Below are 14607 nucleotides of genomic sequence, written 5' to 3'. Positions count from 1 at the left end.
AGAACCATGAAGACAAAAGTTAAAGTAAATAATGAGAGGTGAAATAAATTGAAGTAAATAATGAGAGGCAGAGCACTACATTCTGATCAAAAATATTTTCAGAGGAATACTAAAACCGTAATAGTCAAGGCTGAGATAATCAGCTACTATATACATTTACCTCTAGCCTTAAAGATTTCTGTCTAAAGCACAGGCAATAGAAGCTCCAGAGTCTGCTTAATGATACATAGGCACACCAAACAACAATAAGTCTTGGGTTTCACTTTGTTTTGTTTCAACCACTTCTGAGATAAGAAATTAAAGAAATCCATTTCTCTCTGAGGGAAGGATAGAAGAATGCTACAAAGTTAGTCCCAGAAGCGTTGAACCAATCTCTCACTGGTTGGAGGTATTTCTTAAACAAGAACAGAACTTGCAGGATTTGGGAACACACATTCGACCAGACCAAACTAGCAAAACCTTAAGTGCCAGACTTCTGAAGTCTAAAAGTCTTCTGATAAAATGCACAGGCATGCAACATGAACACGCACATGCGCGTGTGCACGCGCGCACACACACACACACACACACAGAGAAGAGTGGAAAAGTAAACCTAGAATAAAAATAAAAGTGTAGAAGAGAAAGAAATGGGGAAAAACAAGCAACATAAAACTTAAGTGGGAAGGAAGAATTTTAAGAGGCCAGAGAAGGGAAGCATCAAAGAGAAAGTCTCCCCTTTATCAGAATATTACCCACTGTATAAAAATGACATATTATCCCTAAATAAGAATGTGAAAATTCTGAATTGCGATTGACTGCCACGTGTATGAGAAGTCTTCTTAGAGGAATTAACCCTTCTGTGCTGGTGGCAACTGAGTAAGGAGTTGAAAGATTTTCTGTGAAGTTTAGATGTAAACATTAATGTAACACAGGGCTTTGCAGTACATTAATGATTAGATTATGCTTATAATACATGCACTCAACCTTTTAAATAGTTAATGTCTCAAAACCCAAACTGATTTTAAAAGCACAGCCAGAACTAGCAATACTATTCTTTAGAAATTTTTATCAGGAAAACAAAAGTATTCTAAAACAAGCTCAAATCATAACAAAGCAATAGTACTTCATAAAATACATACTCTAAAAAGGAAAGAATTGTATAAACAAATACACTCTAATAAAATACTTAAAACTTAGATCAACTATTTCCCAACTAGTACAGAATGACAACTGAATTACAACAGAAAGTCAGATGAAAATGATGGAATCCTAATTAATGTAGTTAAGGCATAAGCCATAAAAACCAGACTCAATTTATTTTAGGTGACTAGTTTAATACGATGGCTTTCTAAATCTAATTTCTAAATGCTGGACAATCTCAAGGCAGTAAAGATGAAGCCTCCCTTAAATTCTTAATAGTGATGTTTAGTTTTGCTTTTTATAATTTAACATGAAATCAAATATTCTCCATGGGCATATGGTAACAAATTTTCTTAGTGCCAGAAACAAATTCACCCCAAAGTATAAAAATTGACCATTAAAAAAAAAAAAAAAAGACCAAAACTGCCTCATTTAGAATTTAAAAGGTGGTTATTAAAACTGTCCCTCTAATGGTAAGATCTAACTCCTGAATGAAACAGAGCCACCTTCACCACCACTGCTAGCTCCTTGCAAAAAGAGAACAGAGCACTTTTTTAAGGTTATCATATTTTTTAAATGCCTTCTGTAATCAGGTAATGGGGTCACTTAGACTGTTTACAAAGCGGTTTTAAATGTTACTACATTTGTGCCTCATAACAGCTTAAGGCAACCAAGTCCATGAAGGAAAAGGGTACCAATGTTCTCCTCTTACAGATGAAAAACGGGCTAAATGACTTCCTAAGTTGATACCGTGCAGGTATCCCGATCTCACCATACCTACAGCAATACTCTTTCTACTACAATCTGACAACTTATTTATAAGCCCTTTACATAAAGCATTATTAACATGATTTTAATTATAGGCTATTTCAATCTAGAAACCAGAGTGCTGGTGGCTAACAGATGAGTCTTTCTAAAAGCACAAGAATAAAAGGTCATAAATTTTAGGTCTTAATACACAACTAATCAACTTTGTAGTCAAGGATAGCTCAGAGCCTCAAATATGGGTTACAAAAAATAGCTCCGATTAAGCAAAAGAGCCAACAATAATTAAGTTATAAAATAACAATAACCAATGAAATTTTCTCTTACTGTTTTTGAAAAACATGTAAGAGGAAGAAAACTGTGTGTATATATTTAAGAAAATGCCATTTTTGGACAAGAGTTAAAACTTTTGTGATTATTTTTAAAGGAAAGAGATCATTTCTGTACATATGTCAGATAAAGGGTACCCGTAAAATATTTTTACAAGAGTAAAAATGCTTCATTTAAAAATATACAGTGATAACCTACACAGAACTAATATTTGCTAAGAAAGCTGAGTATAAGCTACATGGTTAAAAAAATTTTTTCTGAAAAAAACTAAAAGAAAAACTGTTGAAACCTCCAAAATAATCATAATTTTAAAACACTAGGGTAAGCTATACTATAGTACATTTCCTATGATAAGTGACAGCACGCTTGAACAACTGAAAAACTGTTAGACTTCCCCCCCACCACCACCATTAACAGCCTTTGTATTATGGTCAATAAAAAATTACTGAATAAATTATTGAATAATAAATTACTGAATACTATATTCAGGGGAAGAAAATTCAAAGTAAAAACAAATTTCTCTGTCTGGCTTTATGGAATATCTTTAAAGCCACTTCAATAGAATCAATATTAATAGAAAATTTTAACTATACAAACCTGCTTGTTTTAAAAGGAATTTAAATTTAAAAATTTAAAAACATTCAAGACAGAAAAATGAGATCTGATTCTGCAAAATTATTTTTAAAACGAATACTTACCCAAAATATGCTTGCAAACCGCAAATGGTGATTTTGATTTCCTAAATGATAAGAATATGTGCTCTGCATGCTGGCGTTGCTCATTATTAACCATGGAAGGTGGTGCCTTGAGAGTTAAAAAAACAAAAGCAAAACAAAACAAAAAAACAGAGTACACTTGTTTAATAAGAAAGCTTGAACAGCAGCAAACCTTTAACCCACAGAAAGAGAAAATATTTTCACTTGGGATGGGTGGTGGTAATGAAAGGACAAATTCCTGCTTCTTATTTTAAAGAAACTATAGTATAAAACTTCTTAATAAATATTTAAAATATGGTTTCAGGAAAAAGGAAGAAATTCCTGGCAAAGTTTGGATGAGAAGCCTTTAAAGATGCCTACATTTTAGAAGATACTTACCCAACATTTTCCTTATTTTTTAAACATAGCTAACTTACTGCTTTTTATTCTAAAATATATCACTTCATCAAGTTCAAATAATCTCTAAATTCTTCAGCACTGGTGAAAATGAATCCTTAAGTTACTAAAAATGTGTTTTCTAACAGCAATCCTTTAAAATAAAAGTTATTACCAGATAATTCTACATATCAAGTTTTCTAAAATCACCATTAAACCAGAAAAACTAGGGAACAGTGAAGTTGGGATTTATAAAACTCCTATCTGAATAATAAATAAATCAGAAAAAGCCAGAATTCTGGCTTAACAAAAACCACCTGTAAAGTCTATCAGGTTTTAAAGTTCCATTTTGTTCTAAAATTCCATTTTGTTTTTTTCTCTAAAGATAAATATTCTTTTGAACCTAAAATATATATATTCTCATTATATGGCATGGTTATCTTCGACTGATTGGGACCCATCTGAAGAGAAGAGGTTGTTTAAATAAGTCTACCAATTAAATACCAGAATTCGCAATTTGGGCGGGAAGAGTCAGGGTAGATGGTAGGAAAATAAACCTTTGCTACTGTAACCAATAGAAAATGGGGAGATCAAAATTTCAACTAGATTCAAATAATCTGGAAGATAAAAAACATTTTGCAATAAAGTATGTTAGACCATTATAATAAACTATAGCAACATTAGTCACTATAATTTTAGTTAAAATAGTGGGCAGAAATGTGTATCTATGAGAAATTAACCAACTTTGATAGTCTGGCCTAAAGGAATTCTTGTAATTAGCTAAAACCAATTCAGATACTATTCCCAATGATACAGCACCCTCTACAGCTCTCTAATAAAAATGAAAATATTTTTATTAAAGAATTGTGTTAAATTCCTTAATGTTTTTTGAAAAAAGGCTTTATTAATAAAATACTGTGAAATCTATGCTAAATATAAATATTTTTGTCCTTCCATTTGCAAATTCTTCATCTCACCGTCTTTTTAAATTCAACAAGTTTGTGTTTTCGCAAGATATATTTTCATTAATATCTGCTGACTATACCCCAGAAACACAGGCATATTATTAAACATCACTGCAACATGTTATACTGCTATGAATACAAATCAACAACTATGGATTGCCCAGGTAATTCTGATTTAAACATTCATCTCATCACCCTTGAAAAGCAGTACATATACAATTTTTCAAATAATCATGCCAGTTACTCTACAAACAAAAATAGTTCCTAAGGCTAATGACCTTTAGACACTCTAATAAAGTACAGGTCTCAATATAACTTAACTATTTCATTTATAAAGTATCAGATTTCCTAAGTAGTGAAGTATAATCTAAAAGTTGGTTTATCTCAATCACCTGGTTGAACATTATCATAAAAACAATAAAATCATCAACTGATTCATTAAATGGCAATATGGTGTTCACTTTAGTTTCCCAAAACCAAAGCTTTTAATTCTTTTTGAAAATGACTTGGCAGTGGTTTCCAAATAGCAAGTTCTATGCACTGCTGAGTGCTGAAGTTTTTTTGTTAAAAACAAAACACAAAACAGATTCCCAGCCCCTAAAGATTCAGCAGGCAGGGAGCCTAAACCAAAAATATACATTTTTCCCTCCAAAGTCCCTACATAGTATGACCTATGGAACCTCCACCTGTAAACTCCTTCCTCTTTAGAAATCAGAACTCTCTTGGAACACTGAAAAAATAAAATTAAATTAAAAAAAAAAGAAAGAAAGAAATCAGAATTCATCCTTCAAATTCTGCTTCAGTCTCTCCTTCATCAGCTTTTTCTGACCTCTCCCTAGTCAGCCTGAACACAAATGATGTGTCTCTCTCACCTTGTAGGATACACTACAGGTGTATCTCTACTACTTAACTTACCATAATGTACTCCCAAGTATTTGCTTACCCCTCTTTCCTTTTCTCTGACTTTTCTGACACCAGAAACTTAACTTTACTCATCTCTAAATTCCTAGAGCCCTAGAGCCTTGCACATACCAAAAGGAGAGGCAACACAACAAGACTGAGTACTCAGCATTGCAAAGCATTATTTTCAAATAGATGGATGGGAACGTACATATATAATCTCATTAATCCTAATAACAGCCTTACGAGGTACAAACTATCATTATCCCCATTTTACAGATGAGGAAACTGAGGAATGGAGTAATCAATTTGCTCACGGTCAAAGAGGAAACAGAGGTGGAAACTGAACCTAGTGCCCTAACTCTTTAACAGAAACTACACTTAGATGGCTCAGTACCATGTAAGACTTACTGTGTTTAAAGCATGGAGATAGAAAGGAAGTAAATTCCCCCTAAAAGTCCTCCTCTAGCACCCAATGCAGGCATTAGGATGTTTTACATAGCTTGTAAACTTTCAGTAAAGAAATAATAGTAAAATAAAAGAGTCTTTTTGTATTGTCTATTAATGTTCTTTCATTGTCATTAATAAATAGTAAAAACTTTTAAAAAGCTCACACTTACGAAGTGTGGTCAAATGAATCAGAAGAGCTGAAAGAAATAGTAGGTGGTAGCAGAGTACAGTAATGGTAAGAGGAAACAGCAGCTGAGCAATTCTGGGTTTCTTCAGGACAACAAAGTCAACATCAGGGAAAAATTGAGGTTTTTCTAAGGAGTCACGCTAGCAAGAAACCTGAAGCTTACAAATTCCTAACGCAATATACTGGTGTTTCTCGCCCAGCCTGCACCATTCCATAGCCTATCCAGGCCACCTTCAATTTACAAAAAACCCTGAGAAAACACCATTGGTAGCACACAGCCAAGGGCATCTGAAGCTAGAACTCAAAATACACTAATAAATGGATTAAATGACATATTTAATATGAGGTGTTTGGGAAAACCAAAGTACCTAAATAATTTCTATTAAAAGAATATTTACTAAGGCTACCTAAACTTCAAACACCATGCCAGAAACTGAGTGTGTAACAACAGGGAAAATTACCCCTGCCCTTACAGAATTCTGAGTCTTAGAAAAGACAGACATTGATCAAGTAATCACGCAAATAATTATGACAGTCTATCACTTCTGCCACTAACTGCATTCTGGTTTCTCTGTCATCATGCTAATCTATCCTCAAAAAATCCCACTTGCTAAATCCTATGAGACCTTCAGACTTTTTCTTTCCCTGGGCAGCTACAGTAACTTTTATTCTGGTTAACAACAAAAGCATTAATTATTCCTCATGCAGACTGCTAAGTTACATACATAAGCTCTTATTTAATCACGCAACATCCCTGTACAAATTATTTCCTCCCTTTTACATATGGAGAAACTTATATTTGCAGATCGTCACATACCCAAGATCACAATAAATATCATAACCAGAATTTCACCTTACATTTGTGTGATATCAAAGCCCATTATTTGACTCTTTTTTAGTACTAATGAGGAGACATGACTGAGACTAATTTCTATCAGATAGCTATTAGAGAAATCTGAGTAATATTCTTGGCTTACTATAAATACCAACATTTATAGGACTGTGTTAAAAAAAATGGTCAAAGATTGAAAAATCAGGCACAACTTGTAGAAAGGAAACAAGCAACAAAAGTAGAAAACAAAACTGGAAGCTATGTCATAGAGCTCATAATAAGAATTTTCTTAGCTCTAATTGTTCTTTTTGTTAGAGAGAGAGCATGGCTTAATGTTCAAATTAGAAAATCACAGATGGTGCTCCCTTTGGCAGCACATACACTAAAAAAGAGAAAATCACAGATGTACTACCTAAAAACATGTTTACTGGCAACTTTTCATTCATTCCCTGAAGACTTTAAGTTAAGAATTTGTTCAATTTTTAGTTTTCTATCTACAATCTTTCCTTAAACCTTTGGAACTTACCAATGCTCCTACCTAAACTTAAAACCGTAACACATAATGATATTATCATATCAATATTTCAAGTGTTCCACAAAGACTAAATTCCAGATACTGGACCTTTCCAGCTAAACTCATTTGAGAGATGTGCCCTAATTAATCTCTTGTGATTTCCTAGCACACTCCCAAAAACTGTCCTTTCAAATCTGTTTTTCTCTCAAACCTCTCATCTCATGATACCCAGTATTCCAATCTCTCAGAAAATGATCTTTCTTTTCTTTCCCAAAGTGAAAGCCTTCCTGTATGATTAGCTAGCTCCTTTATGTATCTTCCTTTTCAAAAGGACTGATCTCCTATATCCTTCTCCAATTTCTAACAAAATATTCCCTCCCCCTCAACTTTCTCTGAAATCTAAATCCTTCTCCCATTCCTGTCCCACTGGCTCCCTGCTCACTTATCACCTCATTTCCTCCCTCCTCTCTTCTCTCTTTTTATCTTAAAGTTATGCTAAGCAATGGCACTGTGCTTTCTGCTTACAAACAGGTTTACACTACCTTAAAAATCCTTTTAAACAATCTTAGAGTCCCCTTTAATTAAAAGAATGGGATACTGACTTAAAATCCCCAGGTTTCTAATCCTATCTCTGTAGCGCAGTATTTGGGAAACTTCCAGTCAAGGATCTCTCCAGGCAAATCAGGGTTCCCATCTAATGACGCTGATGAATACATCTTATAATTGGTAAGAGAACTGCAGTTAAAAATACACATGCGTCTCCTCAAATTAACCTATAATAATTAATACAATTCCAATTTAAATACCAATGAACCTTATGGTTCATCTCAGAATATGACAAGGAGATCCCAAGACAAGTAAGGAAAAGGCCCAAAAGAGTCAAATTAACGAGGAAAAAGGACCTTGAAAGCAGTATGCCTAAGTGAAGTGAGAGAGAAAGACATTTACTTAAAGAGAATGATCTCACTTATATGTTGTCTCTAACAAAAAACAGCTCTTCATAGATACGAGATCAGATTGGTGGCTGTGAGGAAGAGGAAGATGAAATGGGTGAAGGGGGTGAAAAGGCAAACTTCCAGTTATAAAATAAGTAAGCTACGGGGATGCTATGTATAGGATGGTAACTATATTAATAATATTGTGTATTTGAAAGTTTCTAAGAGAATAGATCTTAAAAGTTCTCATCTTAAGAAAAAGATTTAGTAGCTATGTATGTTGACATGTATTAATTAACTGTGATCATTTCACAATAGAAATTGACAGAGGAGAGACCAAATGACAGAATATATATAACATATCATCTATATAAAATTTCAGAAACTCTAAATTATGGTAGTTTTTATTTTTCTTTGTGGGTAAAATGTAAAAACATGGATGGTAAGGACAAACAATTTTAAAATTATGATTATGAAGAAGCAGAGGCTAGAGAACAGTATCTAAAAGGGACCCAAAGGAGGCTTCAATTATATCTGTGACATTATTCTTAAGATTATATGTAAAATGACTATATTAACCTTTGTTAATCCAGGAGATGGGTACATGGTTATGATTTAAACTGCTCATATTTCTCCATTTATTTGAAACATTGCATTTTTAAAATGAGGGAGCCTTCCTTGGGCCCCAACAGTTCAAGATACTCTGAACTCCTCTCCAGCTAAAATCAAATAAAAATGGTGGATGAAGTATCTCTACATTTTTAATGTACTCCTGAGCTTACAACAAATTAAGAAATCCTCAGAAGCTAAAACTAAACCAAAGCAGTGATCCAAAGATTAAAAACGGCACTTATGCATTTACCCAAGAGACATCTGCCAATCCCAGGTGACCTTGAATTTCCATTCTGATGGCTGCCCAAAGGTAAAAAAGACACAAGATATAATCAGGAATCTCCTAAGATGGGAACTAACAGGACATCCCTCCACATAAAACTGAGTACAGGTAAACCATTAAAAAACAAAAACCTGAGTACAGGTAAACATAAAATTTATTACAGGTAAACCATTAAAAAACAAAACCTGAGTACAGGTAAACATAAAACTTAGTACAGGTAAACCATTAAAAACAAAAAGAAAAACAGAGAGGGAGGAAGAAGAGAGGGAGAAAGAAACTTCCTAGCCTGGATCTTAGTGATAGGTAAAAGTAGAAAATTACTACAATTGATAACCATGAACAAGCCTTCAAACAAGTTTCTGCTTCATTTCAACAGTACCCATGTGGCCCAAAAACTTCAAGCCAATAAATTTAAAGTAGTCCTGTGTTGGTCATGCACTATAATCCAGGTTTCAGACTTTTCTAGAAACACCTCCCACAGCTAATATTCAAAAACTTTTAAACACGTGAGAAAACATGTCACCATGAGTCTGCAAAATAATAAATTAAGCAATCAAACCAACAAAACTCTTAAATATTGGAAACGTTCAGAAACACAGTACAAATGTTTAAAAGAACTTAAAACTATATGATGCAAACCTAATTAAAAAACCCTTTGCATATCAAATGATACTATCAACAGAACAAAAAATCAATTCACAGAATGGGAAAAATTTTTACCAATCATACATATGATAAGCGAGTAACCACCAGAATCTATAAAAGATTCCTAAAACTAAACAAAAGAGAAACAAAGAACTCAATTTAAAAATGAGCAAAGAACTCGAATATATATTTCTTTTATATTCAAGATTTTTTTTTCTTTAAAATGAGAAAGGGAGAGAAAGCATAGAGGGAGAGGGAGAAGCAGATGCCCTGCTGAGCAGAGAGCCTGACGCGGGGCTCAATTCAAAGACCTTGAGATCATGACCTGACCAGAAAGCAAATACTTAACTGACAGAGCTACCCAGGCACCTCAGGAATATACATTTTCTCCAAAGACATACAAACTGGCAAGTAAGCACATAAAAATATTCCCAACATCACTCATTAGGGAAATGCAAATCAAAACTACAATGAGATTGTACTTTACATCTAGAAGAATGACAAAGAAAGACAAGGAAAGAAAGGAACAGTTGTTGACAAAGATGTGGAGAAACTGGAACCCTTGTCCATTACTGGTGGGAATGTAAAACATGTAGGTTTGGTTTGTTAGTTTTTTTAAGATTTTATTTATTTACTTGACAGAGAGAGAGAGAGAGCGCGCGTATGCACGCACAAGCAAGGGGAGTGGCAGGCAGAGGGAGAAGCAGGCTCCCCATGGAGCAAGGAGCTGGATGCAGGGCTTGATCTCAGGACCCTGGGATCATGACCTGAGCTGAAGGCAGGTGTTTAACTGACTGAGCCACCCAGGCACCCCAACATTTATTTTTTTTTAAATGCAGCTACTATGAAAGATAGTATGTTAGTTCCTCAAAAATTAAACACAGAACTAGCACACAAGACAGCATTCCACCTCTAGGTATATACTCAAAAGAATGAAAAGCAGGGCTCAAACAGACCATATACCAATGTCCATAGCAGTATTACTCCCAAAAGCCAAAAGGTGTAAACAACCACATGTCCACTGATGGAGCAATAAATAAACAAAAGGTAGTATACATACACAGATAATGGCATATATTCAGCCTTAAAAAGGAATGAATTTTTGATACATGCTACAACAGGAATGAATCTTAGAAACAATCTGCTGCATGAAATAAGCAAGAAATGAGAAAAATGCCATATAATTCCACTTATATAAGGTATCTAAAACAGTTAAACTCATAGAGAAAGAAAGTAGAATAGTGCTTGCCTTGGATGGGGTGAGGGGAGAAATGGGGAATTATTATTTAATGAGTACAGAGTTTCAGTTTGGGATAATGGAAAAATTCTGGAGATAGTGGTGAAGGCTGTACAACTATATGAAAGTACTTAAAAATGGTAAAAGTAAGTAGCAAGATAACACAACAGATCTCTTAGGAACAACATACAAGAAAAATTTCAACATTTTATAAACATATATCTCACTTAGATGGTAGTTACAGGGAGTATATACAACAGCCCAAACTCATCAAACTAGACACCCAAGATTTGTGAATTTTATTGTATATGCCTCAAAAAATGTTAAAAATTCAATGGATAGATTAAAAGGCACGTAAGAGGGCGCCTGAGTGGCTCAGTGGGTTAAGCCTCTGCCTTTGGCTCAGGTCATGATCTCAGTAAGGGTCCTGGGATTGAGGCCCGCATTGGGCTCTCTGCTCAATGGGGAGCCTGCTTCCCCCCCCCCCCTCTGCCTGCCTCTCTGCCTACTTGCGACCTCTCTCTCTGTCTAATAAATAAATAAAATATTTTAAAATAAATAAGTAAATATATCCATATATACACACACACACACACATATATATATATTTAAAAAAAGGCATTTTTTTAAATATAGGAGAAAACTGAAAAGAGATACAAAAAATTATTCAAAATGTAGAGAGGTACAAACATTAAAAGTCTTGGAGGACAAAGTAAAGGTTAGAGCCCCAGGAAACTAACCTACACAAAACCATATCATCTAGGCTTCCTCACCCTCTTCCCCTAGCCCCAGCATGTGGCACCTTTTCTTCACCAAAAGCCACAACTCCAGTCAGGCTGCTCTCTACTACAGCTGCAGCTCTCTCAAATTCTTCACTCTCCCTCCCTGCACATTCAGGCCCTAACAAAAGCTTCCCTATCCACTGCGGTTCCCTTAGACCTTACCCCAATGCAACACTGCGATTCCTAGACCTTACCCCAGTGTAACACTGTTCAATTACTCCTTTTAGTGTTCCTTTGCCAAGATCTTTACTGACACACCATCTAGTAAGGATGAGAAAAATAAAGATTCAAAAATGGCAGAAGTATTCCAAATTGGTAAGTAAATTTCAAAATTTATGAGAAACACTAAAGCTCAAAGTAAGAAAGCCCAATGAATCCAAACAGAATAAAAAAAGAAAAAAAAAATCATATTACTGATACCACAGTGAAACTGAAGAATCCAAAAATTAAAGAGAAGATCCGAAAGACAGCCAAAAAAGAAAGATTATCTTCAAAGAAGTAACAGTTTGAAAATGATTTCTTAAAGCAAGGAAAAACCAGACTAGAGAGAAAACAGAGTAACACTTACAGAGTACTAACAAAAAGTAACTATTAACTTAGAAATGCAGATCCAGGAAACATCTTTCAAGGATTAAGATGAAATTGAAGACATGGTCATGCAAATAAAAGCTAAATAAAAACTTTTTTTTTAAAGAATTTATTTATTTATTTGACAGAGAGAGATCACAAGTAGGCAGAGAGGCAGGCAGAGAGAGAGGAGGAAGCAGGCTCCGCGCTGAGCAGAGAGCCTGATGTGGGACTCGATCCCAGGACCCTAAGATCATGACCTGAGCCAAAGGCAGTGGCTTAACCCACTGAGCCACCCAGGCTCCCTAAATAAAAACTCTTAACTATGGAAACACTCCTCCTTTAGGAAATTCTGAAGGATATACTCCAAGAAGGAAAGGAATCCCAGATGGAAAGTCTTGAATGCAAAGGACTATGGACAAAGAAATTAATTAGGGGACTAAATCTGAATACTAATATTTTTAAAATGATTAATTTATGAAATTAAAAGGTGCTTAAGATTTTGGACAATATACAGAACATAAATCAGGAGAGGTAGTTCTAAATTCTTGCACTGTTCTGGGACAACATATACAGATTAAATTGAGTATGCATACTAAAATATCTGCCATGGTCAAGAAAATAGAAAATATATACATTACAACACCCAAACCATGGAATGAGAAACAAAAGATTCTCAAACCTCAAAAGAAAGCAAAAGGAAGAACCATATACACATACACAAAATAACAAAAATATATAACTTATCAGCAATCACAAATAAATATAAATAAACTAACTGTAGATTTAAAAACAAAAAACAAACAAACAAAAAAAACCCCTGAGATTCTCAATCTAGATAAAAAGGAAATCCAACTTCGTGCATACAAAAAACCTAAGGGCATAAAAAGGCTGAAAAGAAAAGGATGGGAAAAAACATGCCAAGCAAATTATCATCAGAAGTTAATGAAATTGATATAACTATGATAACAAAAGGAAAAAAAAACACTTTAAAGTCAAGTATTACTAAAAAGAAGTGGGCCATCTAATAATCATTAAAGGGTTAACTGAAGTGGTATGTACATACACAGCCTCCAATATATATAAAGCAAAAATGAGAGGACTACCAACAAATCCATTAATATATCTCTGTCTGTAACTGCTAGCTTATGGAGACAAAAAGACTTAACAAGCTTAATTTAAGAGGCATAAACACCTTGGCCCTTAACTGGATATCATATATTCTTTTCAAATACATGCTGAATAAAAACTGACAACATACTAGGCTATAAGGCATATTCAAACAAATTTTAAATAATTGATACATATGTAACACATTATCACAAAGCAATTAAATTAGAACCTGCCTAAAAATGAAAACTAAAAAAATTCAAAGACAGGGTACCTAGTGACCCAGTCAGTTAAGTGTCTGACCCTTGATTTCGGCTCAGGTCATAATCTCAGGGTCTTCGGATTAAGCCCTAATCAGGCCCCCATTCAGCCAGGAGTCGGCTTGAGGATTCCTCCTCTCAGTCTGCAGCCATTCCCCTCCCTCTCAAATAAATAAACCTTAAAAGAAAAAAAAAGAAAAGAAAAACTTAAGGATGAAAGAAGAAACAATAATAGAAAACACTGACCCAAAATACTTCATATCAAAAATCTGTGATATGTAAATCAAGTAAAAGAGGAAAATGCATAGCCTTAAATGCTTACATTGGAAATTTTAGAAGGTTAAAACAAGTAAGCTAAACCTCTAACCTAAGAACTTAGAAAAATGACAGAACCTACCCAAAAAGAATAAAATGAAGAAAATAACAAAGAGCAAAAAATGATGAAACAGAAATTATATATACAATAAATAGAAACAAAAAAAGCCCAGAGTTGCTTCTTTATTAGTTTTATTAGTCATTCTTTGGAATGACTAATAAAACTCTGGCAAGAGGGGTGAAGAGACACAAGAATTTAAGCAGGCAAGATTAAAGAAACTGTAACTACAAAGGTCTTGAATAATAAAGAGATACCAAAAGAATAACATTATGCTGATAAACATAGCTTATGTAATATGGACAAATTCTTAGAAAAATAAAGCAAAACTAACTTACGAAGAAATGGAAAACTTAAACAGTCCTGCAACTATTAAATAAATTGAATAAGTTTTAAATGTTTTTTCTTTAAACCCCTAATCCAGATTTTACCAAACAGCAGGGAATAAATCTTTCCAATCTTACACAGATTTCAAGAGAATACAAAAGAGGGAACATTCTTCAACCTATTTTAGGAAGTCAGCATATATCATCACAAATATGCTGATACCAAAACCAGATGAGAACAGTGTAAGAAAAGAAAATTACAGGCCAAGCTTACTCATGAACAGAGATGGAAAAAATCTTAAGACAGTTCACATACCAAATACA

At 34.1% G+C, this 14607-nt stretch overlaps 1 protein-coding gene across 4 annotated transcripts in view; it reads right to left on the bottom strand.

Annotated features, from left to right (window-relative positions):
* XPO4 (exportin 4) overlaps positions 1–14607 on the bottom strand; it is a 121960-nt gene that overhangs the window by 91649 nt on the left and 15704 nt on the right. For 3 of the 4 annotated variants that reach the window (XM_059143773.1, XM_059143774.1, XM_059143775.1), the window contains one exon: positions 2913–3018. In XM_059143773.1, the coding sequence (XP_058999756.1) occupies positions 2913–3018 (106 nt within the window). Of the gene's footprint in view, positions 1–2912; positions 3020–14607 lie in introns of those variants that run through there. The other variant, XM_059143777.1, reaches the window with a different exon arrangement.

This window comes from Mustela lutreola, chromosome 13 (assembly GCF_030435805.1).
Source record: "Mustela lutreola isolate mMusLut2 chromosome 13, mMusLut2.pri, whole genome shotgun sequence".
Classification (NCBI taxonomy): Eukaryota; Metazoa; Chordata; class Mammalia; order Carnivora; family Mustelidae; genus Mustela; species Mustela lutreola.
This window is presented reverse-complemented; position numbering and strand designations above follow the sequence as displayed.